Genomic DNA, 26,674 nt, shown 5'->3' with positions numbered 1-26,674 from the left:
AAGATTGCTCTATCCAGCAGAGCTTTCATTTAGAATGGAAGGGCAGATAAAGTGCTACCCAGATAAGGTCAAGTTAAAGGAGTTCATCATCACGAAGCCTTTATTATATGAAATGTTAAAGGGACTTACTTACCTAAGAAAAAGAAGATAAAAAACAAGTACAGTAAAATGACAGAAAACTCACAATTATTAACAACCACACCTAAAACAAAAACAAAAGCAAACTGAGCAAACAACTAGAACAGGAACAGACCCACAGAAATGGAGATCACATGGAAGGGGGTGGGAGGGGGAGAGAGGGGGGAAAGGTACAGAGAATAAGTAGCATAGATGGTAGGTACAAAATAGGGGGAGGGTAAGAATAGTATGGGAAACGTAGAAGCTATAGAACTTATTAGTATGACCCATGGGCATGAACTAAAGGGGGGGGGGAATGTGGGTGGGAGGGGGTGTGCAGTGTGGAGGGGAGTGAAGAGGAGAAAAGGGGACAACTATAATAGCATAATCAATAAAACATATTAAAACATAAAAATGTGAATATTAAAATGACCACAAACTCACAACTATGAACAAATGAACCTAAAAAACAAAAACGAACTGAGCAGTTAGAACAGGAACAGAATCACAGAAATGGAGATCCCATGGCGGGTTATCAGTGGGGTGGGAGAGGGGGGAGAATGAGAGGAAAAATACAGGGAATAAGAAGCATAAATGGTTGGTACAAAATAGACTAAGGGAGGTTAAGAATAGTATGGGAAATGCAGAAGCCAAAGAACTCATATACAACCCATGGACATGAAGTAAGGTGGGGGAATGCTGGTGGGTGGAGGGGTGCAGGACAGAGGGGAATCAAGGGAAGAAAAAAATGGGACAACTGAAATAGCATAATAAAATATAGTTAAAAAAAAAGAATCAATGAATGCACAAGTGGGTGGAACAAGAAACAGATGTCTCCCTCCCTCCCTCCCGCCTTTCTGTCTCTCTAAAATCAATAAATTAAAAAAAAATTTTTGAGCCCTGGCTAGTGTGCCTCAGTGGATTAAGCACCCATCTGTAAACTAAAGGGTCACTGGTTCAATTCCCAGTCAGGGCACATGCCTGGCTTGTGGTCCAGGTCCCCAGTAGGGGGTGCTCAAGAGGCAACTGCACATTGATGCCTCTCCCTCCCTTCCCCTCTTTAAAAATAAATAAATAAATAAAATCTTTTACGAAATTATTTTTTAAAGTATGCAAGCCATTATTGCATGAAATGTTGAAGGGACTTAAGAAAAAGATCAAAACTATGAACATTAAAATGGCAATAAACACAACTAACAACAGCTGAATCAAAAAAAAATAAACTAAGCAAACAACCAGAACAGGAACAGAATCATAGATATGGAGATCGTTTGGAGGGTTATAAGTGGGGAGGGGGAGGAGAAGAATGGGGGAAAGATGGCAGGGATGAAGAAGCATAATTGGTAGCTACAAAATAGATGGGAAGGTTGGGAAAAGTATAGGAAATGGAGAAGCCAGAGAACTTAAATGCATGACCCATGGACATGAACTAAGTGGGGGAGTTGCTGGAGGGGGTGAAAGTACTGGGAGGAGGGGGGCAAGGGGGTACAAATTGAAACAGCTGTAATAGCATAATCAATAAAATATATTTTTAAAGTTTATTGGAAAAAAGGAATGTTTGTGTCGTGTAGTATAGGAGGAAATTGCTGAAGTTCACATGGCTTTCGCTGGCCAGGGTACCAGGGCCTCCTGCCCCAGGCATCCAAGGGCCGGTGCTGAGCTCAGCCTCTGCTGCTGGCTCCCGCCTAGTTCCAGATGCCTGCGTATGGCCCGGGGTTTCAGGCTGTGCCACTTCTGTTCTCTTGCTCCCAAAGGTCGTCTGGGGCGAAGAAGCAACAGGTTCATGAGAGCTCCAGGCCCTTGTCCATTGAGCGTCCCGGGGCCGTGCACCCTTGGGTCAGCGCTCAGCTCCGGAACTCTGTCCAGCCCTCTCATCTCTTCATTCAAGACCCCACAATGCCACCCAATCCGGCCCCCAACCCTCTGACCCAGCTGGAGGAGGCCCGCAGGCGCCTGGAGGAGGAAGAGAAGAGAGCCAGCAAATTGCCCTCAAAGCAGAGGTACAGAGCCATGCGGGAAAGCAGGGCTGACACTTTTCAGGGCCCCTCCAGGTACGGTGGCTACACTCGGGTGGAACTCCCTGATGCCTGAGGTCCATTCATAGAGCCATGCTGGGTACCTACCAGCAGTGGTGAGTTTTTCCTTCCAGTGTTTTCCACACAGCCTTGCTGAGCAACCAAGGGCTAGGAGGGCAGGTGGTCATCACACTGTCCTGGGGGAGTCTTTCCCCTGATCACGCCTGCTCTGCTTTCTGAGCATGCACTCACCGCTGGTCTTTGTGGGAGGCCGTGGGGTCCCCTTAGTGGCATGGAACTGTTGGAGGTTGCAGTCAGGTCACCACTAGTTGCTGTGAAGGCTGAGTTCAGAGGTGTTGGTCCCAGGGGTCCTGGCTGCCTCCATTCAGGAGCCCTGCCCAGTGCCATTTGCAGGTAGGACAGTAAGCAGTGCTGAGATACATGCGGTGTAAAACTTCGGGAGAGACCCCAGACCCCACAGCCACTCCTCACTGTGCCTTCAGCGGCAGAGCAGCTCAGCCTTCTGCCTCCGTGGCCTTAGGCCAGGCCCCCGTTCTCTCCTCCAGGGAAGCAGGGGGACCGGAGGGGCTCCCCTGACCCTTTTCACTGGGCTTTGAGGTAACTTTTACAGACATGCTGGTTCATTGGAACCCCCAGGCAATGAGAGTTTCTGAGGGCCTGGAATCTGTGGTTTGCACCAGAGCCTGGCATCACAGCCACTGTTTTCCTCACACGTACTAGTTCCCCTTGCCCAGTCTTCAGTCACCCAGTTCCCGACTCTACTTCCCGTGGGCCTCACTGTGTGCGCGACGCTGCTCTGTGGAAGCTGGTGTCAGGTGCCAACTCTCCCCATCACCCATCTTGGGCACAGGTGGAAGTCTGAAGGTGTTCCCTGGTCATTGAAGGTGACCATGTTTTTTACAGCCAACTCAAGGCTCACTGTGCAATCTTGTTCAGCCTACATAGAGCCGGCCAGCTCTGCGCAGGATGCCTGTGGCCCGGAGGCTGATGGGGCAGCAGAGGGCTGGGACTCCTCCCTCTGCCAGGAGTTTCCTGGAGCGTCATTTCTGCTGTGATCTCTGGGGAGTAGGGTTCGTGTCCCCTCTTCCTGCCAGCACCCAGCCTGTCCCCCACAACAGTATGGTCTGTCTGTGGCCATTGGAGTCATTCTGTGACCTGTTTTGGGGGGTGAGCCATCTGCATGGTTTCAGGCAGTGGCTCTGGCATCTCCATGTGTCGCCAGTTGAGGGCATGTGGGCCTTTTAATAAATGGCCACAGAGCAGAGCTCTGGAGGTGGCCGTGGAAGTTCTGGGACTCCCCAAGCTCCTTGTGGGGTGACCCCACTTAAGTCAGAGCACAAATTACTGTTAGGGCCGCACAGCTCATGCCCAGGGTGGATGGCCACTTGGAGAGGAGCTGCTGGGCAGTGAGCCCCAGAACAGGTCTCTGGCGGCCTCGGACAGAGCAGTGACCATGCTCCAGGACCCAGGCCCACATCAGAGTGCCAAGTGGGAAGAGCTGCACCCACGGGGAAGAGGCCAGACCCTCTTGGAGTGAATGAAATGACAAGAATCTCAGCACCTCAGAGGAGGGCTCCCCAAAGTGTGTTCCAGGGAGTCAGAGGGCTCAGATCACAGATGAAGAATCTGGGGAGCCTGAATGACGCAGGCAGCATCTGTTTCTTAGCTGGTCTGACAGCTTCGCCGCCCGGACAGGGTTTGCCCATCTCACAGCGGGAGCCTTGCGCAGTGGTGATGGAGCCTTTTGGGGAGCGCCTGCTCCACCTGCTCGCCTAGTTGTCGCCTCGGAGTGTGGAGGCAGCCCTGCCCCAGGCCTGTGTGGCTCACTGACGCGGTTGTTCCCTAGGTATGTGCAGGAGGTCATCCAGCGGGGGCGCTCTTGCGTCAGGCCGGTGTGCACGCCCGTGCTGAGCGTGGTGCCAGCAGTGTCCGACACGGAGCTCTCCGAGACAGAGTACGTGCGTCCCCCGTGGGTCCTCTCGAACTGCTCGCCCAGCCTGCACTGTGGGCCAGGGGCAGTGGAGCAGTAGCGTCTGTTCCCAGGGCGGGGAGCCCGGGCACCGCACTGGAAGAGCCGGGGCTGCAACCTTTTCCCAGGCCTTTCCTTCCTGTGTCTTTCAGAGGGGACACACTGATGTCCATGTGGCGACAGATGACTGACAGGTTGGACAGGAGGTCCATTCCACTCTGTCTCCTGCGCTCTGGCCGTATACCCTCCCCGCCTGCCTTTACTGTCCTTGCGATTCCCAGCCAGGCCTTGGGATCTGAGAGCCGCGGTCACCTGCCTGACACACTGCTGACGGAGAGTGGCAGCACCTGTGGTGCCCGAAGCTGTGTGCGCGGCGAGCCAGGCTGTGTTTTTGGTTGGGACTCGTCCGCTCCCCAGCCTCATGTGGAGGAGGGTGGGCGTTGGGTAGCTGTAGGCCACGTGCAGGCGGTGTGTGGTTGGCACACCCCCGCCATGTTTCTGTTCACAACACGGCAGGGGGGGCCTCTCGCCTCGGCCAGGTTACCGCAGATAATGCCAGCTGACTCAGAGCCTCCCCAGCAGATGGGGCCTGGAGGGGCAAGAGTCCTGCTTCCCTTCTGTAGAAAACAGGCCCACCCAGAATCATGCAGGTGGGCTCCCAGGACCAGCTGGGTTTGAGGTTTCAGGACTAAGGGAAGGAAAACAGGTGTGGAGGATGGCTGCGCGGTGAGCGGCCGCACAGGTGAAGTGACTTCAGTGTGTGTCTGAGAGCAGCAGGGAGAGGAGAGCCCACTGCGAGCTTCGGTGGCCTTCCCGACCTGACGTTGGTGCAGGAAGCTTCCCACCACACCCCGCTGGCAGGAGCCAAAGGCTGTGCCCATGTGTACTCGGGCAGTTCCAGAGCAGTCACAAGGACCAGGGACGCTTATGGTCACAGAATGGCTGCTCAGCACCCACTGAGGCGACAGCCCAACCCAGGGTGCTGGCCTCACCCTTCTCTGGAGTCTGGCTTGATGCTGCTGCTGGTTTTCGGACGAGCTCTCTGCGGGGGTGTGGGAGAGGTCCATGTAACTCATCATAATTCTGTTTCTCTAATACCTGGCCTTCCATGTCTGTGCAATTTGGGAGCAGCAGGCTTTACTAGGGTGCAGGTGGTGTAGTGCGGCCCAGAGGCAGGGGCTGTATTGGTTCTAGTGGCGCAGCCACCTTAAGAAGGTGGAAGGACCCACTGTGGGTTCAAGACCTGAGAGGCCTACTGGCCTCCTTTCATGTGGCCGGAGTAGGGGGTGCTGCCCATCAGCCAGTTCAGGCCACAGCGAGACCTGGGACTCTCCAGGGTGTGGAGGAGGGTGGCAGGTTGAACTGAGGCACTGTGGGGTGAATGGGGGAGTGGGAGACGAGCTGGCGTCCATGCTGTGTGTCTTTGTGCTTGGGTTTGGCCCAGGACTGGAACCCTGGGTTGAGATACCATGCTGGGCAAGGGCCCCGGGGGCTGGGTGCAGCTCTGAGGTGGGATGGACACTGGGGCCTGTGGATGTGTAGCATTTCTGAGTGTGTTCCAGCTCACCCCTGCAGGCCTTGTCCCATCGTTTCCTGGGGAGTCCAAGGCCTGAGGGCTATTGGGAGGGGCCCCGCAGTATTCTGAACCCAGCAATAACCACGGTGTCTCTGCCTCCAGGACGAAGTCGCAGAGGAAGGGAGGTGGTGGGAACTCCCAGTTGTGCGACAGCATCGTCGTGGCCTATTACTTCTGCGGGGAACCTATCCCCTACCGGACCCTGGTGAGGGGCCGTGCGGTTACGCTGGGCCAGTTCAAGGAGCTGCTGACCAAGAAAGGCAACTATAGGTGAGAATGAAGGGCTGGGGTCTGTGGTGAGCAGGTATCTTCCCCAGGAAGTAGTGCTGAATGCTGGGGGCCCTGTCCTGCCCTGTTCTTGTCCATCAAGTCCTTGTTCCCCCCGACCCTTTACCTGCTTGCCCAACCCTGAGCTGTCGGCGGAAGCACCTGGTTATGTGAAGCATGGGCGGCCTCAGGCCTTCCAGCCCCAAGTGCCAGCCTTAGGTGATTGAGGCCTCCAGGCCAGCTGAGGGGTCTGGACAGTCCCTACCTTAAAGATGGGGAAATAGGGCCAAACACATTGGTCTGTCTGACCTATGTTGGCCTTGTCTCCAGCCTTCTGATTGAACCCATTTTTATAAGACACAGAAACCAGGGCCCCTCCTCTTAAGGTCTGCCATGGGCTGCTGGGCCCTGCCAGCCTGAGATCAGCACCTGGAGGCTCCTGGGTAAGCACTGCAGGAGGAGGAGGGTTCACATGGGGTCTTAGCTGGGGTCAGCCCACCATGGCCTCCAGTAAATGGTTTGTCCACTGAGGGGTGAGAAGGCGCCCTTTGGAAGTGGAGGTTATGGCCGCTAGAGAAGGGCCTGGCTCCTCAGGGCTCTGTGTGGGCCTTAGGGGAGGCAGCGCACCCTGCTGGAGAGGACGTGCTTAGCGCTTAGGAAGCAGAAGCCCTGGACCCGACCCCTTCTCCCCACAGCCCTCTAGAGGCCAGAGCGGAGGACCCCACATGTGGTTATTGCTCACTGTCCACGCTCTAGCGCCGGCCACCAGGCAGAACCAGCTCACGTGCCCTGCATGATGTGTCTGGAGTGTGGCCACCAAGTGCTGTGCCTGTGGGACCATGGGGTCACCCGGCTAGGAGGTTGGGAGGCCCCGAGGGTGTGGGGGCCTGGGCAGGAGAGGAGTGCACAGGCCCTCATCTCCTCCCACCCCATCCCCCAGATACTACTTCAAGAAAGTGAGTGATGAGTTTGACTGTGGCGTGGTGTTCGAGGAGGTTCGGGAAGACGAGGCTGTCCTGCCTATCTTCGAGGAGAAGATCATCGGCAAGGTTGAGAAGGTGGACTGAGCAGCAGGCCCGGCCTCTGCACCAGGCTGTGCTCTCGTCAGGTGGGACAGGGAGGGCCGCGCAGAGCCACGAAGGGCTGTGCCACATCAGGTGCTCTCACGTGTGTGCAGACACAGCGCTCCTCGTGTAAGGCCAAGGACTGCCTGCCCCCTGCCGCCCCGCTTCGGGCCATCTGTGTCCAGGTGAGCGGGAGTCCCTCTGAGTGGTCCTACAGGCATCTGTCCAGCTGCCAACGAGGGGGCCCCATCCACCCCTCCACAGCACTACTCCGATAGTCCGCCCAAACAAGCAGGGAACCCTCTGCAGGGCCGCCTTGATGACCTTTGCCAGTGGGCCCCTGCCGCTAACCACGGGCCCACACCCTGGTGCCTCTCCCAGGGCACTCACACCACGGGCTCTGCCTCTCCCTTCAGGACTCGCCCGCCATGCCCTGCCCTTGTTGGGCCTAACCCAGGCCCAGGGCTCAGGGGGCCCTTGGGTCCTCTAAATTGTACATGTCACAGAGTGCCTTCAACACAGCTTGTCTCTTGCTGCCACTGTGTGGATCCGGCAATGGGGCGCCTCATTGCTCCCTCTCCACCCTCAGTCTCCACAGCGCTGGCTCAATGGATCTTGGGCCCCTCCTTTCTGAGGGCCCATGTAAATATGTACATTTCTCAGGCTAGGGCCAGCAGGGGGCTGCCCCAGCCCGTTTTTCATGCGCTGACTTGTACAATTATCTTTTCAAAGGTACTTGGATAATAATGAAATAAAATCAGTTTAGAACCTCCCCTGGCTGTGGAGTATACAGCTCTTCCATCAGTGGGCCCTGGTAGTGGGGAGCATCACCCTCAGCCAGCTTCTGCCACAGGTGGCCTGTCCCCTCTCTCCCGGCCTGCTCTGTACAGTGCATGTCCAGCATCAGCAGCAAGGTCACGCTGGCATCCAGAGGCCTTGGGAATGGGGTGTCTTGTGGAGCCAAGATGGCAGAGCGCTGGAGAGGGACGGGCCAAAGCTGGCAGCAACATCACGTCCCCCATTCCTGCCCAGGTGGGGACCCAGACTCAGACCTGAGTGCGGGATCCGCTGAGGAGGACTGGGAGTAAGGTCTAGGCCTCATCCAACATAGAACCCCAGGAGGCTGAGATTTGGCCAAAGCCAAGGGCTAGGGGCCAGCTATGCTCAGGAACCACACACAGTGCAGGACAAAACTCTTTATTCAGTGCCCACAACTTCCCAGGCACCCGAGGAGACCGCTCCCTAGCACTGATGGGGTGGCTACAGCTCCTCCTTGGGCTCCACAGTGGAATTGGCTGCCGTCTCCTGGAAAGGGTCACAGAGGGGCAGCTTCCAGCCGAACCCTGCCTAGGCAGTCCCGTGACCACCCGTCCAGAGACTTGTCCAGAAGCCTGGAACCCTGGGACAGAGGCACTCACCGGGAAGGGGGCCAAGGGCTCCTTGGTGAGCTCCTCCTCAGGTAGCTTGCCCCCATTGTCCAGGAACTTGGAGAGGGTCTCCAGGTCCCGGGCACCTCTGTAGTCAATCACCTGAGGAGGGTGTGGAGGATATGCCAAGTCCTCCCAGCCCCTGCCCTGGCCAGGCCACACCCACCCTACCCCACACTCTACCCTCCACAGTCTGGGGCCCCACCCTAACTGAGACCCTGTCCAACCCAAGGCCAAGGCCACACCCTGTACTGGCTGAGCCTTGTACTCTGAGGCGCAGCCTATCCCAGAGCCCACCTATTAAGGCCACACTCTGAGGTCGTGCCCATTTCCATCTCAGGACTTGGACCAAGGAGGGTGGGGTCCTGCCTCACCTTCTGACCCTGCCCTGCTGGGAAGTATTTGAGGGTGGGGAAGCCATGCACAGGGAAGGCTTCCAGCTCATTGGCCGTGGCATCTAGCTTGGCAATGATGATGTCCTCATGGTCCCTGTACTTCTCAGCCAGTGCCTCCCAGGTCGGTGCCATCTCCTTGCAGTGGGTACACCAGGGGGCATCTAGGACAGGGGGGTGTCGGCACGGCCAGCTGGACCCCATACTGCCCTCCACCCACCGTCCACTGCCCTCCACACTCACAGAACTTGATAAACACATTCTTGGTTTCATCAAAAGCCACCTGCTCAAAATTCTTGCCCACGAGGGTCTTGACTGGATGCTGGTCCCAGTCAGGGGGGATCTCCTGGCTCAGAAGATAGGGCTGGGGTGGAACCAGGCCAGATGCTTCAGTGGGGGTCTCTCCTGAGAGCTGCTGTTCCCACTCCACACCCTGAGTGGGCCACCCAGCACGGACCTTGACCTTGCCACCAAGGACTGAATGGCAGAAGGCAGCTACTGAGGCGGCAGTGACCAGTTCCTGGTCTGCAGGCATGTACTTCTTAGTGGTCTCCATGTTGATGAAGCGCAGAGTAGGGGCCTCCTCTGCTCTGAGCCCGAAGTACTGTAGCACGTGGCTGTTGTCGGCACCCACGTCCACCACCACGAACAGCACCTGCCAGCAGGGAGTGAGCACCGGGCACTGGCCCCCCCACCCCCCACCCCCCACCCAGCCAGTACCTTCCCCCTGAATGGAGGCGCTGCTTCCCTGAAGCCTGCCAGTAGCTCCTGGTGTGGGGCCAGCGTTTGGTTGATGAATAGCAGCAAGTGGTTGAGGATCCTGGCCCCAAAGATCTTGGGGGACGTCTGCGGAGGCAGGTCAGACTCATGGGGGCTGGCTCCCACGGTCCCCCTCCCGTTGCCCCGATGCCTGCTCCTGTGCGTGCCCCTGCAGCCCACTCACCTGGCTGTTGTACTCAGTGACCAGGTGCATGCTGTGCGTGAGGAGGAAGCGGGACAGATCATCCTGGTCCAGGCCCAGCTCCTCATCCACTGGGAAGTCTGCCCGTCCCTCGTCAAACTGGACAACACCAGACGGGTCAGCAGGAGCCATAGTCCCTACCCTAACCACCGCCCTGGCTCTGACCCACCTTCTTAAAAAGAACCACAGTGTCCTTAGTGAGGCCAAACTTCTGAAAGAGCTGCGGCCGGTCGGTGAGGCCAAAGGTCATATCCAGAGCATCCTGGGCCAGAGCCAGGAAGGTAGCCACATCCTCACCCTGCAGGTCCTAAGGGGCCCATGTCTGTGAGACCAGCTGGGGCCACAGGCCCTGCTCCCAAGGCCTGGACCCTGGTGCCACTAGCTCACCTGGAAGAAGCCAATGACCACTACGTCCTGGGCATCTATCAATGCTTGGGCGCCCTTCTCATCCTCCAGGCGTGTAGTGCTGGGACCCACCCGCCGCCTCAGCCACTCAGCGATGCCCTCGGCCTCCCGGGGGCCTGTGGAGAGCCTCGTCAGCCTGGGTCCAGCCCCTGCCCACCCCACCCCACATACACCTACCCCCGTACCAGTATACTCCTCCGGGTGTGTGCGGTTCCCATCACGGAAGAACTTGAGTGTGGGGTACTCTATCACAGCAAACTCTTCAGTCAGCTCTGGCTCAGAAGGCCCATCCACCTTGGCCAGCCTGGCTGTGGCTGACTCTGCTGCCAGCAGGGCAGCTGCCTTGATGTACTCTGGGGCCAGTGCCTTGCAGTGTGCACACCACGGGGCGTCTGGGGGACAGGACCATGAGTGCCCCCGGCCTCCACAGTGCCAGCCGCAGCCCTGCTCCCGCCCGGCCAGAGCTGGCAGACGTAGGGTCAGTTGGGTCTAGCATGGAGCATGTGCTATCTACACCCCGCTCCTAGAGGGGCCCGTCCAGCCCCAGCCGCGTTGTGCCCACACACCAGGGACCAGACTGCGCAAGGCCCACAGATCGGGGAGCAGTGGCCAGCACCTCCCAGACAGTGTATTTGAGAAGGATCTTCCCACTGCTGCTCCCTGCGGCGGCGCTCCCTGCCATATGCTGCTGCCTGTCGGTGCCTGCCAGCTCAATGGCTTTTATATGTGTAAAAGGTGGTAAAAAAGCCACAGAAGGATATGCAAGGCATGAGTTTTTATCTGGCCCTTCACAGAAAGAGTCTGCAGAAGGACAAAGACCACATGTCTCCCCTCCACCTGCACCTCCTCTCCCACCTGCTCAGGCTGGACCCCCAGCCCAGCCCCAGAGCTCTGCCTCAGGTGCCCTGTGACGGAGCCCTGTGCCCACCAGAGAAGTGCCTTCAAGTGCATAAGCCACCACCGAGGCCACACGGGGTGGGGTTGAGCACACTAGGTGACACCTGCGGGTCTCCTGGCCCTGCTGACCCTGTGCACTCACAGAACTCCACCAGTAGGGCAGGGTGGTCCCGCAGGGCCAGGCCCAGTGTGCGGTTGCTCAGCACCAAGATCCCATCCTCCTCAGGAACCTCTTCCTTCCAGGGCTCCTCTGAGGGGCCCCCAGGCCCTGGGCTCTGCCCCCATAGGCCCGAGGCCCCGAGCAGCAGCAGTAACCACACAGACAGGAGCGGGCTGTCCATGGCAGTGCTGAGGCCCACAGGGCGGGGGCAGATAAGGGGGCCAGGGGCCAAGTAGCAGCTGCCACGTGGCAGCCAGTCCTAGTTGCAGGAAAGATAAGGCCATGAGGCTCCCCCCACCCTGGGGGAGGGGAGGTAGACAGAGGCGACACCGTGGGCACTGAGACAGGCGTTTAATGGGGCTATTCAGGGCACAGTGCCAGGCCCAGGAAGGGGGTGTCCTGAGGCGGGGCAGAGGTCATGAGGGGTCTAGTCACTGACAGAGGGGCTGGGGAATGCTCGGGGGTCCCTGTGCAGTGACTGACAGAGGCAGAGGAAACCAGGACCCCAGGTGGGAAGACAGCTCCCAGGGCAGGGCAGGGCAGGGAGGGTGGGCGGGCGCTCAGCTCTTCCAGTCCTGGCAGATGCGGAGGCCCCACTCCCAGGAAAGGTGGTCTGCCCTGTCGTCGTCAGTGAAGAAGGATGTGACCACATAGGCGCCCCTCACCAGTGCGCCCCGAGGCGCCTCTTCCACCGGAGTTACAAACTCGTACTCCTGAGTGCTTGGGCCGTAACTGCCCACCATGTACACGGCCTTGTCCACTGGGGGAGAGGGAGGGCATCAGGGGCTGCCCACTGTGCCACTGGCCCCCTGCTCCCCCGCCCCCAGGCCGCCCCTTCACAGGGCCCTCACCTCTCAGGCCCCTGCGGTAGGTGTGATGCAGACACTTGAGGCCACTGACGATTTCCTTATTGACCTGAGGGACAGAGAGTGTTAAGGGGTCCATCTTGGAGGCTGAGCCTGTGGCTGGCTGGCACTGCCCATGATAGCTGCCCTCACCTTAAAAGTAATCTTCACTTTGTAATCAACGCCCTCCTTCAGGACGAACACCTGGTTCTTCAGTGCAGCCAGCTCCCCTGAGGGAAGAGCACAGCTGAGGGACAGATGCCTGCAGCGGCCCAGACCCTGCCTGGGAGCCCCCACAGTGGGGCCGTGTCTGTGAAGTCTGTGTGATGGGCCTGAGGACCGGGGTTTGGCATGGGGTTCGAAAAGGTCTCCACCCCAAAGGGCATCCTGTGGTTTGCAGAAGGGCGTTACCTGTGAGGTCCATGGTCATGGGCCCCGGAGCCTGCTCAGACATCAGCGTCAGCCTGGTCACCTGTACGTTGGGCAGGCTCGGGTCTGAGGAGAAATTGGAGGTCTACGGGATGCACCCCCCAATTTTCACCCCCACCCCCCACATCCAGGGCCCATTCATACCCACAGCTAGCGGCAGGGACCCCAGAAGCACCCGCTTGTACTTGGCCAGGCTCTCATCCTCTGGGTCCAGCTGCTGGATCTCTAGGAGGCTCTTCCTCCCTGGGGCCCGGTACCCTGGCACAGCCTCGTCCAGCACCTCATCTGGTGGCAGCTGCCCCCCTTCTTTGTCTGTCAGAAGGACTGGAGTTGGGGAGGTGGGTGAGCAAATGCCACCAGCTATCCTGGGCATTCACTTGTGAAACTGGAGCCCCCGCATCTGGTCGGTTGTACCTCCCCCTGCCAGCAGGGGCTTGGAGGGAGGAGGTGTGGGGCTGGGGAAGAAGGTGTGAGCTCAGAGAGGCAGGGGTGTATGGGGCCTCAGGGAGACGGGCGGGCTGTAAGACAGTAGCATCCACACCCTTCAGGAGGGGCCCTGGGGGTTGGCGCAGGTTCACAAGAGCCAAGTGACATTTCCGGAGGCACCAGCTGCCTTCTTCTGGCCCAGCCATCCATCCAGGACCCCTCCCTGACTCTGAGGCCAAAGGGCGGGGGGGGAATCAAGACCCCCAAATAGGGGACATCTCCAAGGACTGGGGACCACCACCATTGAGTGGTGAACTCCAAAGTCTTTCCTGAAGCAGAGGCCCTGGCCCCATGGTCCTCTGGGACCCCAGTGCTCCGAGGCCTCTCTCCGTAAGCCCACAAAGCTCTCAGAAGCCTCTGGCCCCTATCATCCTGCTCAGTCAGGGGCTGGGGTCTCTGATTGCCTTGCCACAGTTCTAGGAGTTTCTTCCATAGATCCCTGGGGTGTGGGGTTAGCTTTCCTCAGCTTGAGGTCTGGGGCCACCTCCCAGAGACTCCTAGAGCCCCTTCCTAAACTGGGCTGGGAGAGGGGTCTCTAACCCCTTTCCACAGTGCCTTGGGACAGGGTTTGTCCGACTCCCTGCCCATTGCGCTCCAGTCTCCTCAGGAATCGCCACACACCCTGAAGGAGTCTCAGCCCCACCCAAAGGAGTAGGATGCCTGGAGCAGACCCGCCCACTCTTGGCTCCCATCCCCAAGAGTGTTTAGCCTGTAGGAAGCCCCCCAACCTCGTCAGAGCCCAGCCGGGAGGACCATACCACAAGGTCCCCGCGCGCCCCCAAAGTTTCCACGGGGGAGGGGCGGGTCCTTGCTTCAGGCTAAAACCACCTCTCGCCAGAATCCCCCGCCCACGTGGCCGCCCTGGACCCACACGAGCCGGCTCACCTCGGGCGCACAGCGCCAGCCGGAGCAGTTCCAACAGCTGCGCCCCCAGCTCGCACGCGTCCAGGCCCAGCATGGTGGTGGCCAGCGGTCCGGCTCCGCCGCCGAGCCGCCTAGGAGCCGCCGCCCGGCTTGGCGCTCAGCCCCGGCGCGACTGCGGTGAGCTCATCCCGGCCGGGAGCGCCCCCCGCGCCCAGCGCCGCGCCCGCGCCGCGCGCCCCCAGCCGCTCCGCGGACCCCGCGCAGCCCCGCAGAGACGCGCGTGTCGCCCGTACCGCGCCGGCACCCAGTCGTCCTCGCCTCCGGCCCAACTGGACCTTTCACAGCCGCCGCGGACATGGCCACAGTCACAGTCCCAATGGCCTGCCCAACTGCACCCTGCTCTGGCAATCAGGGCTGCCTCACCCTCACTGCGCCGGGGGAGTCTGGGGCCTCTCTAGGGAAGCCTTCTGGGCGGGGCCAGTGGGACTGAAAGTGCCCAGTGAAGCAGGTGCTACCACCGCCCCATGTCCCCAGGCTCTCGTTACTAGCGGCCAATGCAGGCCGCACCTGGGGCCCAACAGCACCCCGCCCCCCCCCCCCCACACACACTTCCTCCCAGCAGAGCTTCTGTCTGGGCAGAGGGGATTCCTAGAACCTCCTGGCCCTGCACCCCAGAGGTTACAGCCATTAGCACAGAAAGACCAGAGTTCGCATGCACAGGGCGTGGGTCACCACCCACTCAGCCCTTACTCAGTGTTCACTGACTGGGCTCTGCGAGTGTGGTGGGTTGGGGGTCTCTGTATGCTCTGGGGACTCAGAGGATTCTGAAGGCCCCTCCCTGTCCTCGGGGAGAAGAGGGTGCTGATTTAAAGTAGCACCAGGAAGATGGAATGTTGAGAAGGGGGACACAGAGGGGCTTCCGATCTTAACACCCAAACAAACCCTGGGACGCGCAGATGGGAATCAACCGAGGCAGGGAACAGGCATGAGCAGGGCTTCAGGCTGGGACAGCGGGTCAAAGGCCTAGGTCTGAGTGGAGGAGGGGGAAGGGGGACGGCAGCCCGCAGTGTCACAGGGTCCTGGTGGCATCCGAATGGCGTCACGCGTGGTGTGACACAGTCGCAGGCACACACTTCTAGGGCAATCAGACCCCTCACCCTGACCGGCCACACAGACCCTCCGCCCTCGTGCCCGGACATCCTGAGGGCCTCACGCATGGGGGAAGCATGGGGGGGGCAGGGGTTACAGTAGACCCACTGTCCCCCACCCCAGCCCCTGGGACTTCCCCAAAAGTCCCCTCCCCTCCCCTTCCCCGATCTCCCATCCTTTCCCTAGTCCTTGGCTCCGCTCTGAGCTCCCCTCCCTCTTCCCGAGCCCCTGTTCCCTCACAAGACCTCTCTCAAGCCCGCATCTCCGGGCCCCACCTCAGGGCACCTCCCACAGGCACGCAGCCCTCCCAGCAGCGCCCCCCCAGCAAGTCCTCGCTAGCACAGGCCTCAGTTTCTCCAGACCTGAGGGAAGACTCGTGAGGGTGGCCCATCTGGTGCCGGCCCCTTCTCAGACCGGGAATGGGACCTGGGGCCGGGCCCAGGAGGGTTAATTCAGGCGTGGGGCGGGGCAGGACGTCCAAGACGCCAATACCGCCGGAGGGCTTCACTCCACAGCCATGGCCGCTGGACCTGCACACCCTGCTGGGCGCTCCTGTGCACAGATGCCTCACCTGAGCAAGGTGGGTGCCACGTGGGGGTCCTGCCATCCCCAGGGTTTCCAGGCATTGAGACGGGGGTGGGGGGGAGGCAGAAGAGGAGTGGGTGCGGTGGGAGGCAGAGGAGGACTCGGGCGTGGACGTGGGCCCTGGGGCGTGGGCATTTTGTGGAGCGGGGTGAAGCGCGGAGCCCTCGGTGCTGTGGGGGAAGGGGTCGGCCTTGCCTCCACCCGCTCCCCCCACCACCCTGTTACCAGCGTGGCCTGAAATCCCACCATCTGTGCATATTAATCTCTGCGCACACTGATCCGGCAACCCGGCCAGGCCCATGGAATCAGGATCCGGGGTGGGGGAGGCCAGCGGGGCAGCCCCTCAACACCCTCTTTGCCCAGATGGAGCGGATGGTGTTGAGTATGCAGGACCCCGACCAGGGCGTGAAGATGGGGGGCCAGCGGCTGCTCATCACAGTCATTCCTCACGCGGTGACTGGTGAGGCTGGGGGCTGGGGTTGGGGTTGGGGGGTGCCGGCCCTGCCTTGGCCTCCCCCACCCAATCTCTTCTATGTAGGCAACGACATCGTGGAGTGGCTGATCCAGAAGTACTGCATCTCAGAGGAGGGTACGGGGGCGAGCCCTGCTGCCCATCCCGACCCTTACCCGGCCTGGGGTCCCTGGGCAGATGAGGTTGGGCCTTCTGGGGCTCACCAGTATCAGGGTCAAGCCATGTGTGTTAGGGAATCATCCCAAGAGACCCTGCTCCATTCCCTCCCACTGAGAATTCACCACCTTGACTCCCGTCCCCCCAACCCCACACCCCAGAGGCCCTGCACCTGGGCCTCCTGCTGCTGCGGCACGGCTACCTGTATCCGCTCCGCGCGCCCTGCAGCCTCGTGCTCCAGCTCGACGGCACACTCTACAGGTTCCAGGTCAGGCTCGACTGGGAGTGGGTGGAAACCCCCCAGCCCGACTAGTGGGGATTTCTGGGAGGGGCGGGGCTGGGGTGGGGGCAAAATGTGGTGATATCACAGCAGGCCTGGTGGCCTACTGTCCCCTCCCCAAAAGGCCTGGGCTGGAATCTTGCTTGTGGTGGAAAGATCAAGTTAAGGGAGGGAACTTCAGTTTCTCTGGGGCCACAGCGGGGTCTCCCTAAGAGGTGGCACCTGCAAAGGGCTCTGCTAGCCTTCCCAGGCCCTTAGGCTCCCCTCCAAGAAGGAGGCCGTGTGAGGCCTGAGGACAGCCTCCCCTCAGTGCGTGTGGCCTCAGTCTTGGTGGGGGCCCCGCCTGCCCTTCCCAGCCACAGTGGGAACCCAAGGCCGGCCTGCCCTCTGCCTCTGGGCACAGACTGTGACCATATCTGGGCTTGGGAAGGCCCCACCCCACCCCTCCCTGGAGTGGGGGCTCCTGGAGCTCAGAGTCAGGAACGCAGCCCCTGCACTGGGCCCCAAGGGGTGAATGGAGCTCAGATCCAGGTGGAGAGAAGTGCCCAGTGGTCAGCTGAGCCTCCAGATCATGGGCAGACAGGCAGATCCTCAGGTAGATCCCACCGCCACCCAGCCCGGTCTCTTCCTAAGGGAGCTGAGAGGGTAGGGGCAACTCCTGGGGTGGAGAAGACCCAGGAGGTCCCAGACACCCCTTGTTCCCACATGGTACCAGACACCCTATTTTTGGACAAGCACTCTGTGGCTGGCTACTGAGCTGGACTATGGTGAGTAAGGAGGGACGGGCTAGCCTGGGAGGAGCTCCCAAGACTGGTGGCTCCGGGTGACGCTGCAGGGGTGAAGGGGGAAGACACTGCTCCTCTGCAGCCTATGCCCCTGTCCTTCCAGCCATCTACCTGGCCAAGAAGAACATGCAAAACCAGGGGGCCCTGGCCAACCATGAGAAGGTGGGACCCCCCCCCCAGGCTGAGCCCAGCCAGAGCAACCCAAGCCCCACTTGTGTCCCTCGGGCCTCGTGGTTTGCCTCGGAGCGCACAGCCCAGGTCCCAGGGTGATGCAGCCACGCAGCCACGCCACACCCTGCGGCATCCAAGTGGGGAGGCAGGAGGGCCCGTGCCTTGCCCTAGAGCTTGGCATGGAAGGGTTTACCCACTGGAGACCTTGACACCACCTCCAGGAGCACTATGACCAGCTGCACCGGAAAATCGGCCACACGTGGGACCTGGTAGTGATGCAGGCAAGAGAACAGCTGCGGTGAGCTCCCAGCCCAGCGAGCACAGAGCCCACACTGCCCAGCGGTCCGGAGGCTCTCAGCCGGGTGCTGGTAGTCACGGCACCAGAACAGCACAGCCCGGGCTTGGCCGCCTATCCTGGCCCTGCCTGAGGTGGGTGGGGGAGGCACTGTGGTGGACACCCTGTTTCCTCAACTCTGCCCATCCCCACCAGGGCAGCCAAGCAGCGCAAGAAAGGGGACAGGCTCGTCATTGCGTGCCAGGAGCAGACGTACTGGCTGGTGAACAGGCCCCCGGTGAGCCCGGTGTGTGGGGTGGGAGTGGCTCCTTGGCCGGCAGCAGATCCTACCAGGAGCCAGTATGTGCTCCTCAAATACTCTACCATGGATTGTGGGAAGGATACACCCGGTGGGGACAGGAGGTCCTAGTTCTGTGGCTCTTCAGAACCCAGAGATCATGAAACCAGGTCTAGCTAAGGCTGCCCTCACAGACCACAGGACAAAAAGCTTCTTTCTGGGTCTAAGGGAGAGGCCTGGGGAAGCTGAGCAGGGGAACCAAAAGGCCCTTGGGATGAGGCCATCGAAAGCGAGGCTTAGCCACAGCTTCTGGGGGTCCGGGCCAGGGTTAAGCCCTTGTCTGGAACTGTAATCCTCGCCACTGGTGTGAGGCCCCCTTCCTGTGTGGGGCAGTGGGGAGACGTCTGAGCCTGCAGCAGCCCCAGCAAACCATGAATGAAGCCCCCATGGGAAAGAACCCAAGGAAAAGGATTCCAGGAGGCATCCCCAGCCTGATTACTTCATCAAGTGTGTGTGTGTGTGTGGTGGGGAGCGGTTATGTTCGGGAAAATGACTCTGTCTTCCTCCTGAGGGCCTGGTGATCTAGGGTCTAGCGATCCTAGAGAAAGTGGAGTGGGCGTGGCCCAAGGCTGTGTGCCTGGGCTGAGGGCAGGGCCCAGGAGCCGACCAGGCCAGCCACGTGGGCTGAGGGCAGTGTGTGCAGGAGAGCAGGAAGGGCAGGCAGCTGGGGCCTCCAGGCAAGTAGATGAGAGGGTTCCAACTGGGCAGCGGCAGGGAGAGGGCCAGACCAGCACATGTGTGTGAGGACAGCGTGGCAGGACAGGTAGGTTTCGGGTGAGTGGGACTGTCTCAAGAAGGATGGTTAGGTGGCTAGGTTTCCAGCTTGAACTGTCAGGTATGTGGAGGTGAGCTTGGCTGCAAAGAGGAAGAATGGGGGGGGGGTGTGGAGAGGAGAGTCAGGATTCTGCTTTGGCGGCAAAGCCAGGCGGGGAGACACGTGGCCTCGGAGATCAGAGGAGCTATGTGCAGGGCGAGGCGCTGGCAAGGACAGCCAGAGTGGCGCTGGGCCTCTGGGAGGGCGGTCGCCATGGGGTGGGAATGGGCAGAGAGGGGACTCAGGGGCTCAGGACTTAGTTTTCTGAGTTCCTCTGCATGTCAGTTTCCACGTTAAAGGATGGCACGTGGGCTCGGAGCTTCAGTGTATGGCAGCCAGTGAGGGGCAGGGACAGGGCCCTAGGGTGGAGAGTCAGCAGTCCTCCTGAGCTGTGCCCCCCACTTCATCCAGTCTCCCCTCTGCAGCCTGGGGTCCCCAGCGTGCTGGAGCAGGGTCCGGAGAGGGGAGCCTACATTGTCAGGCGAGAGCAGATGGTAAGGACCCTGCACACACGCACGCCCCACCTCCTGCCCACTGCCCACGCCCCTACACATGCCCCCTGCCACTCGCACCCACAACAAGCCGGTGCGCGCACACCGCCCCGCCGCCTCTCCGCCACTGTGGGTCTACTTGGGAGCTGCCCGCCCATCTGTGCATTCATCTGTCCACCCAAATGGCACTTGACACAGCCACTCCAAGTGCCCCGCTCCCCTCCTGGTCTCATTCTCCCCTCACCCTAGTCCCCTGTTCTCAGCACCCCCACTAACTCTCGTCCCCTCGCCTCCCATCTGCTGCCCTGGGTGAAAGTAGGTGCTATGGACCCTGGGAGGGTGGGGGGCTCTTCTCCATCCCCCCGCCCTCCCCCCTGCCAGACCAGCCACCTCTCTCCAAGGCCCCCAGTGGCCTCGGGAACCGGAAGGAACAGCACCAGGACAGGCATGGCCAAACTTTGTAGCAGCAGAGCCCCGTGTTCAAATCTCATAAAAACCAAAACATAGAACAGAACAGATACATTTAGTACCTTACTGATAAAACTTCTTCCTAACTTCAAAATCATAAGCTCATGATCACAGGTTTATAATGTCCCATTATGAAGTCGATCCAGGAGAGCTGACACAAAAATTGGAAATCACAGGCCCCCGAGGGTGCTCTCTGCCTCCCCCGGCCGCATCAGGGGGAGACGCGGAGTGTTCGGAAGGGACAGGGGGTCCCAGGGCCCCTGGTGCACGAGGCAGTGGCAGGCAGGCTCCAGGCTCTGACCACGATGAGTTTGGAGCACGGTCAGCAGCCGGGGTTCCTGGTGTGACCACAGTGGTGCTCCTCAGTCCTGCACTGTTTTAAGAAAGTGACTTAACACATTTGAAAATATGGACTAGTGGTCATTGGGGAACCTCAAGGCAACTTTGAGAACATTCTGGGGACGTCCAAACTATAGGCCCCAAAAGCTTCCTGGGAAGTCAGACCCTGCCATCAGAGGAGAGGCCCCAAGGCACGCGGCGGGGCCCGGGCCCTTGTCTGCCAGCCCAGGGCGGGATGTCAGTCCCTCTCGCAGGCCTGCCTTCTCATGGCAGCTTTCCTGGCCTCTTGCAGACCAAGAACATGGATTTCTATAAATGGGAGGTAGGTCCTGGGGGTCAACACAGGGAAGGGGGTGGGCCGGCCCCGGCCCAGACCCCGCCTCACAGGTCCCATGTCACAGATCGAGTACTGCAGGAAGGCGCTGGGCAGGATCCGGGTGAAGTCCTCCGTCTGCCTTGAGGCGTGAGTGGGAGGGGGTGGTAGCAGGAGACCCCAAGCCCAGCGCCCAGACCCTTCCTCTAGTGCCCTTGACCCATAGCCCCTCCCTGCACGTGCCCCTGGCCCCACCCCCACCCCAGGTACCTGAAGTTCAGCAGCCAGCACGGGCCACATGACCCCATCACGTCAGGGTGCCTGCCCAGCAACCCCTGGATCACAGACGATGACACCTACTGGGCCATGAACACATCCAGGTGAGCCCAGGGCGCGAGAGGGCTCTGCAGGGTTCTTCCCAACTGCCCTCCCACCTCACGTTTCTCATGCTCCTGACACCGCCCCCCTCCAGTGTGGCCGTACCCACAAAGCTCCGTGTAGAGCGATGGGGCTTCAGCTTCCGGGAACTCCTGGAAGACCCTGTGGGCCGGGCCCATTTCATGGACTTTCTCAGGAAAGAGTTCAGTGGTGAGACGCCCCCACCTCCTGTTTGAGGCCCCAGTGAGGGAGGCTGGGACTCCCCCCACCCCATTTCTACTGGCCCTGGCTGCAGCTTGGGGTGGGCCTGACCACCTGGTGCTTGGATGCCCCAGCCGAGAACCTCAGCTTCTGGGAGGCGTGTGAGGAGCTGCGCCACGGAGGGCAGGCCCAGGTCCCTGCCCTGGCGGACTCCGTGTACCAGTGAGTTTCAGAGGTGGGCCTGGCTGGCTGGAGGGTAGGCCTGTGGAGCCTGGACCCACCCCGGGGCTGTCAACCCTGTCCCCTTCAAAGGCAATTCCTGGCCCCTGGCGCTGCCCGCTGGGTCAACATTGACAGCCAGACAATGGAGCTGACCCTGGAGGGCCTGTGCCGACCCCACCGCTACGTGCTGGACGATGCCCAGATGCACATCTACATGCTGATGAAGAAGGTGGGGCACCTCCACTCGGACCCTAAAGCCACTTCCAGACTTCCGTGTGTAGGTGTTTCAGGACGTTCCTCCACAGGACGTGGGCCACCTCCTCCCCTTCAACACGGCTGCAGATGCCAGCAGCACACCCAAAGCAGTCGTAACTCAGTGTCCTCAAATAGCCACTTATGGGCCATACCTGCCCACGTGGCCTCTTGGGCTAGTTTCCTGTTGCTGCTGTAAAAAATGCCACAAACTTGGTGGCTTAAAGGAACGCGTATTCACTCTCTGGAGGCCGGAGTCTGACGCGAGGATCTCTAGGCTGGAGTCAAGGTGTCTGCAGGGCTCTGTCCTTCCGGAGGCTTTAGGAGAGAATCCAGTCCGTGGCTTTTCCTTCCTAGGCGCACCTGCACTCTTAGCTCATGGCCTGTTCTCCACCTCCAAGGACAGCAGTGTATCGCCTTTTTTTTTTTTTTCATTTAAATTTTTTAATAATTTATTTATAGCATTGGCTGGTGTGGCTCAGTAGATTGAGTGCTGGCCTGCAGACTGAAAGATCGCCGGTTCGATTCCCAGTCGGGGCACATGCCTGGGTTGCGGGCTAGGCCCCCTGCTGGGGACATGCGAGAGGCAATAGATTGATGTTTCTCTCTCACGCATTTATGTTTCTCTCCTTCTCTTTCTTTCCCTCTCCTTTCTCCTCTCTCTAAAAATAAAATAAAATACTGATTTATAAATTTTCATTATAATTGAGATACAATATTGTATTAACATAGCAGCGGTGTATCTCTCTCTCTGACCCTCCTGCCTCCCTCTTTCACTTACAAGGATCCCCGTGATTGCACCAGGCCCACCTGGGTAGCCCAGGCAGGCTCCCTGTGTTAACACCATTAATTTAATCACATCTGCAAAGTCCCTTTGCTGCATAGGGGGACATAGTCACAGGATCTAGGGATTAGGGAGTAGACATCTCTGGGCAGTTTTCTTTTTTAAGATTTTATTTATTTATTTTTAGAGAGAGGGGAAGGAAGAGAGAAAGAGAAGGAGAGAAACATCAGTGTGTGGTTGCCTCTCCCTATCCGGAGACCTGGCTCACAACCCAGGCACATGCTCTGACTGGGAATCGAACCAGTGACCCTTCAGTTCGCAGGCCGGCACTCAGTCCATTAAGCCACACCAGCCAGGGCTCCATCTTTTCTTTTTAATTTTTTGTTTTCTTTTGAAGGAACTAGGTCCTTTGTCTCACATAGTTTCCCACAGTCTGGACTTTGTGGGATCCCTGTGGCATCTTTGACATGTTTCTCTGTCCCCTGTAGTCACAAAACACTGGTGGTTGCATTTGTCTTGATCAGGAGTCATTTTCAGCTTTGTTGTTTGTTCAGTTTTGTCAAGAATATTTTCTTCAATTTGGTATGTTCTTCCATCAGGAGGTCCATGAGGTTTGGCCACTTCCCTTTTTGTGACTGAGTAACCACAGACAGTTGTTCCCCGGACTCACGGTTCCGTCAGTGATGTCCTGATCCCATCACTGCCTCTTTGTCACGGGGGTGTCCAACCCGAGGCCTGCGGGCCGCATGCGGCTCAGGATGGCTGTGATGCGGCCCAACACAAAACCGTAGATTTACTTAAAACATTATGAGATTTTTTTGTGTGTGATTATGTGTTGCAGTGTGTTTAATGTGTGGCCCAGAGACGCCAAAAGGCTGGACACCCTGGAGCAGCTGGGGGCCTCCCCTTGCCTGCTCTCTGCTGGCCCAGTGCTGCCGCTCACGTGGGAGAGACAGGATCAGTGCTTGCTTCCTGCTTTTAATTACCGCTTATCAAAATAGTGAGCTGGATCCCTGATCTGTCAAGGGAGGTCATGAGGTTTCAGTGTTTTTATTATTTATTTATCCACTTATTTTAAACATTTTATTTATTTATAAAGAGAGGGGAAGGGAGGAAGAGAGAGAAACATCGACCAGCCCCTCGTGTGGGTCCTACCCGGGATGGCCCTGGAACCGCTCCGTCGTGACGTGTGCTCTGGGTGCTGTCTCCCGCTGGATGTCCAGCTCCACTTGTGACACTTTATTCTCAGTGTCTGGGGACTGCTTATGTATTATTCATTTTATAATAATGTGAAATATCCACACAGTTTCAAAACTCAATCTGTAAAGCAGGGTACATCCAAACAAATCTACCCATCGTCCCTGCCCCTCTACCTTCTTCTCCTTTTCCCAAGATACATTTATATTTTCCTTTTTAAAATATTCGCATTTAGCCCTGGCTGGCGTAGCTCAGTGGGTTAAGCACGGGCTGGGAACCAAAGTGTCCCAGGTTCGATTCCCAGCCAGGGTACATTCCTGGGTTGCAGGCCATAAGCCCCAGCAACCGCACATTGATGTTTCTCTCTCTCTCTCTCTCTCTCTCTCTCTCTCTGTCTCTCTCCCTCCCTTCCCTCCCTAAAATAAATAAATAAATAAAATCTTAAAAAAAATTCCCAACATATTATTAAAAAAAATTCGCATTTAGGTCCTCTCCCATTTTGTTGTCCACTGCACAGTTTTTCTCAACCTTATTTTCTATGTGGCTCCGTGTCTCGCCCTCATCCTGTGGGCAGGCAGCTGCTCACTCCCTCACCAGCGGTCCGGTGGCTCGCCCCTCCTCGAGTGGGTGCTGGGCTCTTGCTCGTCTTTGATTGTCCGGTGGCCCAACTGGATGGGGGCCCAGGTCTCTGTGGGTCAGCCGGATTAGGGCAGGTCTGGGATGGCCGCTTCCAGCCCCGTCTACTGGAAGCTCTGAGCGTCAGAGGCGTGCCAGGCTGAAGCCGGCGGGGGGGGGGGGGGGAGCCGAGCTCGAGGAGGCAGAAGGCGCCAGTCAGGGCTGACGCCCATCTCTTACAGGACTCCTACCCAAGGTTCCTGAAATCGGACATGTACAAAGCTGTGCAGGCAGAGGCTGTGATCCCCCTGGAGACAAGGAGACGGTGAGCCCAGGGGGTGCCCTGTGCCTAGGAGCTGTGAGGCAGGCGGGATGCTCAGGGGCGCCCTGTACTCAGGCCCCTTCTCACCCACAGAGTGTTCCCGTTCCTGTGGAGGCCGCGACATTTGAGCCCCAGACCTGCTTTGCTTCCTGCCTCCGCCTCTGCCTCGGGGGACACTGCAGCTGCTGCCCACGGCCCTGGGGGTGGTGATGGGGAGGCGTAGTTGGGCCCGAGCCTGGAGGAAGAAGTGACCGGCCTCGCCTCTTGTCACCCTTTTCTAGCCTAGGGTCCTGGCAGAGGCCAGACCCCCAGCATGGGCACCCCTTGTGCACGGAGGGGCTGGCCTTGCTGTGGGGCACTCAGGTCTCTCAGGATTCCAGGTGCCGACTTCCAGGGAGGGGTGTCATTGGCTGAGCTTGGGTCACCTGGCGAAAGGTGGGACGAGATGGGCTAACCAGACGAAGGCCACGCTCCTGGTATCATGGTCTTCAGTTCGGTGCTAGATGCCCACCTCCTCCCCAGAACCATTACATCGGTAGGGGGGCACCTGGCAGCCGGACGCACAGACAGGTGGTCCCCAGCAGGAGGAAACTACCCACACTGCAAAGCTAAACTACCCACTCCCCTTTGCCAGCGACTCCCATGGGCCCCCACAGAGCCGCCTGAATTTTGCTGGGGCTGTGCCCAGCCTTCCAATGAGTACAGAGCTGTGCCCACAGGTGCTGTCCTGACCTTCACCGTCACTGCGCATTGCAGACCTGTCACGAAGGGGCACCTCTCTGGTCTTCTCAAGTCTCCCGAGGCCATGGCTTCTGTGCCAGTTGTGCAGAGACGACTCCTACATTGTCGCCCCTCTGACAACTGTCCCAGTTCTGGTCCTGCCTGGGAGGGCAGGGGCAGGCGCCCTCACCTCGGAGGGCCCCACCTTCCCCTAGACTCAGGGTGAAGGGACACCACTCCTTTGGGGGTGTAGCTCTGGCTCAGCTGAGAATCTTGTGTCCCTCGGCCAGCTCCCCTCACAGGCCTGGACTGCTCCCGCCCATTCCTGGTGTGGGAATAAAAGACCCTGGCCTCCCCCTGCTGTGGTCCCAACTGTGTGTGCGCACGAGGCAGGTGGGCATCAGTGAGGGAGGTAGTGATGGACAATGTGGGGAGCTCGAACTCCTGTGTGCAGGTGCCCAGGAAGGGGGAAGACCAGCCTTCAGGCCAGACTCAGGTTGCACATGTGGGGGTGTTTGGTTTGGGGGGAGATGCTAGGAACACCGCCTGTGCTATGAGGGGCGGGCAAGGATGCCTCAGCACTCCAGGGGGAGTGCAAAATCAGTACAGGTTCCCAGTACAGAATCCGCTGTCTCCCAGGCAGGTTGTGCCCTAAGGTCGGGCAGTCCCAGGAACTGGCATGGACCCCTGAGGGCAAGACTGCTTCCTTTACAAGTCCAGGGTGCCGGAGGCCCACCGGCGAGGGCATCCGGGGCTCAGCCCCCTAACTCCTGCTCACCACCCCCGGACCTGTATAGGGTGCTCCCTCCCGAGCTGGCTCCTCAGCCCAGGGTGGGGGACCCCAACCTGGTACTGAATCCTTGGGTGTCGCTCAAGCCCCCAGCCCTGCCGAACCCCAGGTGACTTTCACTTGTAGACCTGTCACTTTCACAGGGAGTTTTTAGGGGGCAGGCATGAGGTCACAGGGACAGCTTTTCATATTTAAATGTCCACAGGAAATTACTACAGGATTCTCTAAAACCCTTTCCCTCATCACTTTGGTACCCGAAGCTGCATCTCACTGAAGCCTTCCACCTGGGCAGCCGCCAGACCTCACCCCCAACCCCACCCTGGCCAGCCCTAGGAAGACACAGGGCTACTGATGGACCCACCGCACTGCCTTCCCCAGGTGGATGCATGCCCACGCCCACACCCACGGGCTGGGTTTCTGTGAACAGGAAGGGGGTCCTCAAACCTGAGAGGCACTTGAAGGTTGTGCAGAAAAAGACCTCTGGGCTTTTCTGCTCTGGCAAGTGTGTGTGTGGGCGGCGGGAAGAGTTGCTCTGAGAACCACAGGTAGAGGGCCCCTCCTCTGCTCAGCCACCTTTCCCGCCCTGACCCAGAAGCCTGGCCAGGAGCAAACACAGATGTGAGGCGCACGTGTACCCTCTGGG

At 59.2% G+C, this 26,674-nt stretch overlaps 4 protein-coding genes across 10 annotated transcripts in view; 2 read left to right on the top strand and 2 right to left on the bottom strand.

Annotated features, from left to right (window-relative positions):
• The window catches only part of AXIN1 (axin 1), a 70,784-nt gene extending 62,982 nt beyond the window's left edge, over positions 1–7,802 (top strand). For 2 of the 3 annotated variants that reach the window (XM_045849153.1, XM_045849151.1), the window contains 4 exons: positions 1,872–2,117; positions 4,000–4,107; positions 5,801–5,968; positions 6,906–7,802. In XM_045849153.1, coding sequence (XP_045705109.1) covers positions 1,872–2,117; positions 4,000–4,107; positions 5,801–5,968; positions 6,906–7,032 — 649 coding nt within the window. In that variant the 3' untranslated portion in view covers positions 7,033–7,802. The remainder of the gene's footprint in view (positions 1–1,871; positions 2,118–3,999; positions 4,108–5,800; positions 5,969–6,905) is intronic. The other variant, XM_045849152.1, reaches the window with a different exon arrangement.
• A 408-nt stretch (positions 7,803–8,210) lies between these two features.
• PDIA2 (protein disulfide isomerase family A member 2) lies at positions 8,211–11,461 on the bottom strand. Of its 2 annotated transcripts, none has more exons than XM_045849114.1 (11): positions 11,254–11,461; positions 10,400–10,606; positions 10,197–10,330; positions 9,979–10,116; positions 9,792–9,908; positions 9,569–9,694; positions 9,306–9,503; positions 9,092–9,212; positions 8,831–9,012; positions 8,448–8,558; positions 8,211–8,334 (listed from the first exon to the last, which is right to left on the bottom strand). In XM_045849114.1, exons 1-11 carry the CDS (start codon positions 11,450–11,452, stop codon positions 8,290–8,292), a joined length of 1,578 nt encoding a protein of 525 aa, XP_045705070.1. In that variant the 5' UTR covers positions 11,453–11,461; the 3' UTR covers positions 8,211–8,289. The 2 variants fall into 2 exon arrangements, with proteins under 2 accessions (XP_045705070.1, XP_045705071.1); XM_045849115.1 differs by having other exon boundaries at positions 9,092–9,194.
• Positions 11,462–11,626: 165 nt separating this feature from the next.
• On the bottom strand, positions 11,627–14,378 carry ARHGDIG (Rho GDP dissociation inhibitor gamma). Of its 2 annotated transcripts, none has more exons than XM_045849054.1 (6): positions 13,917–14,378; positions 12,690–12,869; positions 12,528–12,611; positions 12,270–12,346; positions 12,123–12,186; positions 11,627–12,031 (listed from the first exon to the last, which is right to left on the bottom strand). In XM_045849054.1, exons 1-6 carry the CDS (start codon positions 13,987–13,989, stop codon positions 11,832–11,834), a joined length of 678 nt encoding a protein of 225 aa, XP_045705010.1. In that variant the 5' UTR covers positions 13,990–14,378; the 3' UTR covers positions 11,627–11,831. The 2 variants fall into 2 exon arrangements, with proteins under 2 accessions (XP_045705010.1, XP_045705011.1); XM_045849055.1 differs by having other exon boundaries at positions 14,189–14,313.
• RGS11 (regulator of G protein signaling 11) lies at positions 13,981–25,597 on the top strand. Of its 3 annotated transcripts, XM_045849053.1 has the most exons (18): positions 13,981–14,072; positions 15,560–15,624; positions 15,993–16,089; positions 16,168–16,218; positions 16,419–16,525; positions 17,253–17,304; positions 17,426–17,484; positions 17,715–17,791; positions 17,984–18,065; positions 19,365–19,433; positions 20,530–20,559; positions 20,639–20,700; positions 20,817–20,930; positions 21,023–21,138; positions 21,264–21,351; positions 21,442–21,580; positions 24,442–24,524; positions 24,615–25,531. In XM_045849053.1, the coding sequence occupies exons 1-18, from the start codon at positions 13,988–13,990 to the stop codon at positions 24,742–24,744; spliced, it is 1,506 nt and encodes a 501-aa protein (XP_045705009.1). In that variant the 5' UTR covers positions 13,981–13,987; the 3' UTR covers positions 24,745–25,531. The 3 variants fall into 3 exon arrangements, with proteins under 3 accessions (XP_045705009.1, XP_045705007.1, XP_045705008.1); XM_045849051.1 differs by lacking the exons at positions 13,981–14,072; positions 15,560–15,624 and having other exon boundaries at positions 24,615–25,597; XM_045849052.1 differs by lacking the exons at positions 13,981–14,072; positions 15,560–15,624; positions 15,993–16,089; positions 16,168–16,218; positions 16,419–16,525 and adding an exon at positions 17,064–17,132 and having other exon boundaries at positions 21,442–21,628; positions 24,615–25,597.
• Positions 25,598–26,674: the final 1,077 nt, after the last annotated feature.

Source organism: Phyllostomus hastatus, unplaced genomic scaffold (genome assembly GCF_019186645.2).
Source record: "Phyllostomus hastatus isolate PE091 unplaced genomic scaffold, TTU_PhHast_1.1 phas_contig_64, whole genome shotgun sequence".
Classification (NCBI taxonomy): Eukaryota; Metazoa; Chordata; class Mammalia; order Chiroptera; family Phyllostomidae; genus Phyllostomus; species Phyllostomus hastatus.
The sequence above is the reverse complement of the archived record's forward strand: the minus strand, read 5'-3'. Positions and strand labels throughout refer to the sequence as shown.

Coding starts and splice junctions, on each gene's coding strand:
- PDIA2 (XM_045849114.1), bottom strand. CDS start 11,452: ATGGACAGCCCGCTCCTGTCTGTGTGGTTACTGCTGCTGCTCGGGGCC. Junction 9,909..9,978: donor CTGTGGTTCTTTTTAAGAAG/GTGGGTCAGAGC, acceptor GGTGTTGTCCAG/TTTGACGAGGGACGGGCAGA. Junction 8,559..8,830: donor CAGCAGGGCAGGGTCAGAAG/GTGAGGCAGGAC, acceptor CACCCTCCTCAG/GTGATTGACTACAGAGGTGC.
- RGS11 (XM_045849053.1), top strand. CDS start 13,988: ATGGTGGTGGCCAGCGGTCCGGCTCCGCCGCCGAGCCGCCTAGGAGCC. Junction 18,066..19,364: donor GGCTGGTGAACAGGCCCCCG/GTGAGCCCGGTG, acceptor TCCCCTCTGCAG/CCTGGGGTCCCCAGCGTGCT. Junction 24,525..24,614: donor CCCCTGGAGACAAGGAGACG/GTGAGCCCAGGG, acceptor TCTCACCCACAG/AGTGTTCCCGTTCCTGTGGA.
- ARHGDIG (XM_045849054.1), bottom strand. CDS start 13,989: ATGCTGGGCCTGGACGCGTGCGAGCTGGGGGCGCAGCTGTTGGAACTG. Junction 12,347..12,527: donor CATGACCATGGACCTCACAG/GTAACGCCCTTC, acceptor CTCTTCCCTCAG/GGGAGCTGGCTGCACTGAAG. Junction 12,187..12,269: donor AAGTGAAGATTACTTTTAAG/GTGAGGGCAGCT, acceptor TCTGTCCCTCAG/GTCAATAAGGAAATCGTCAG.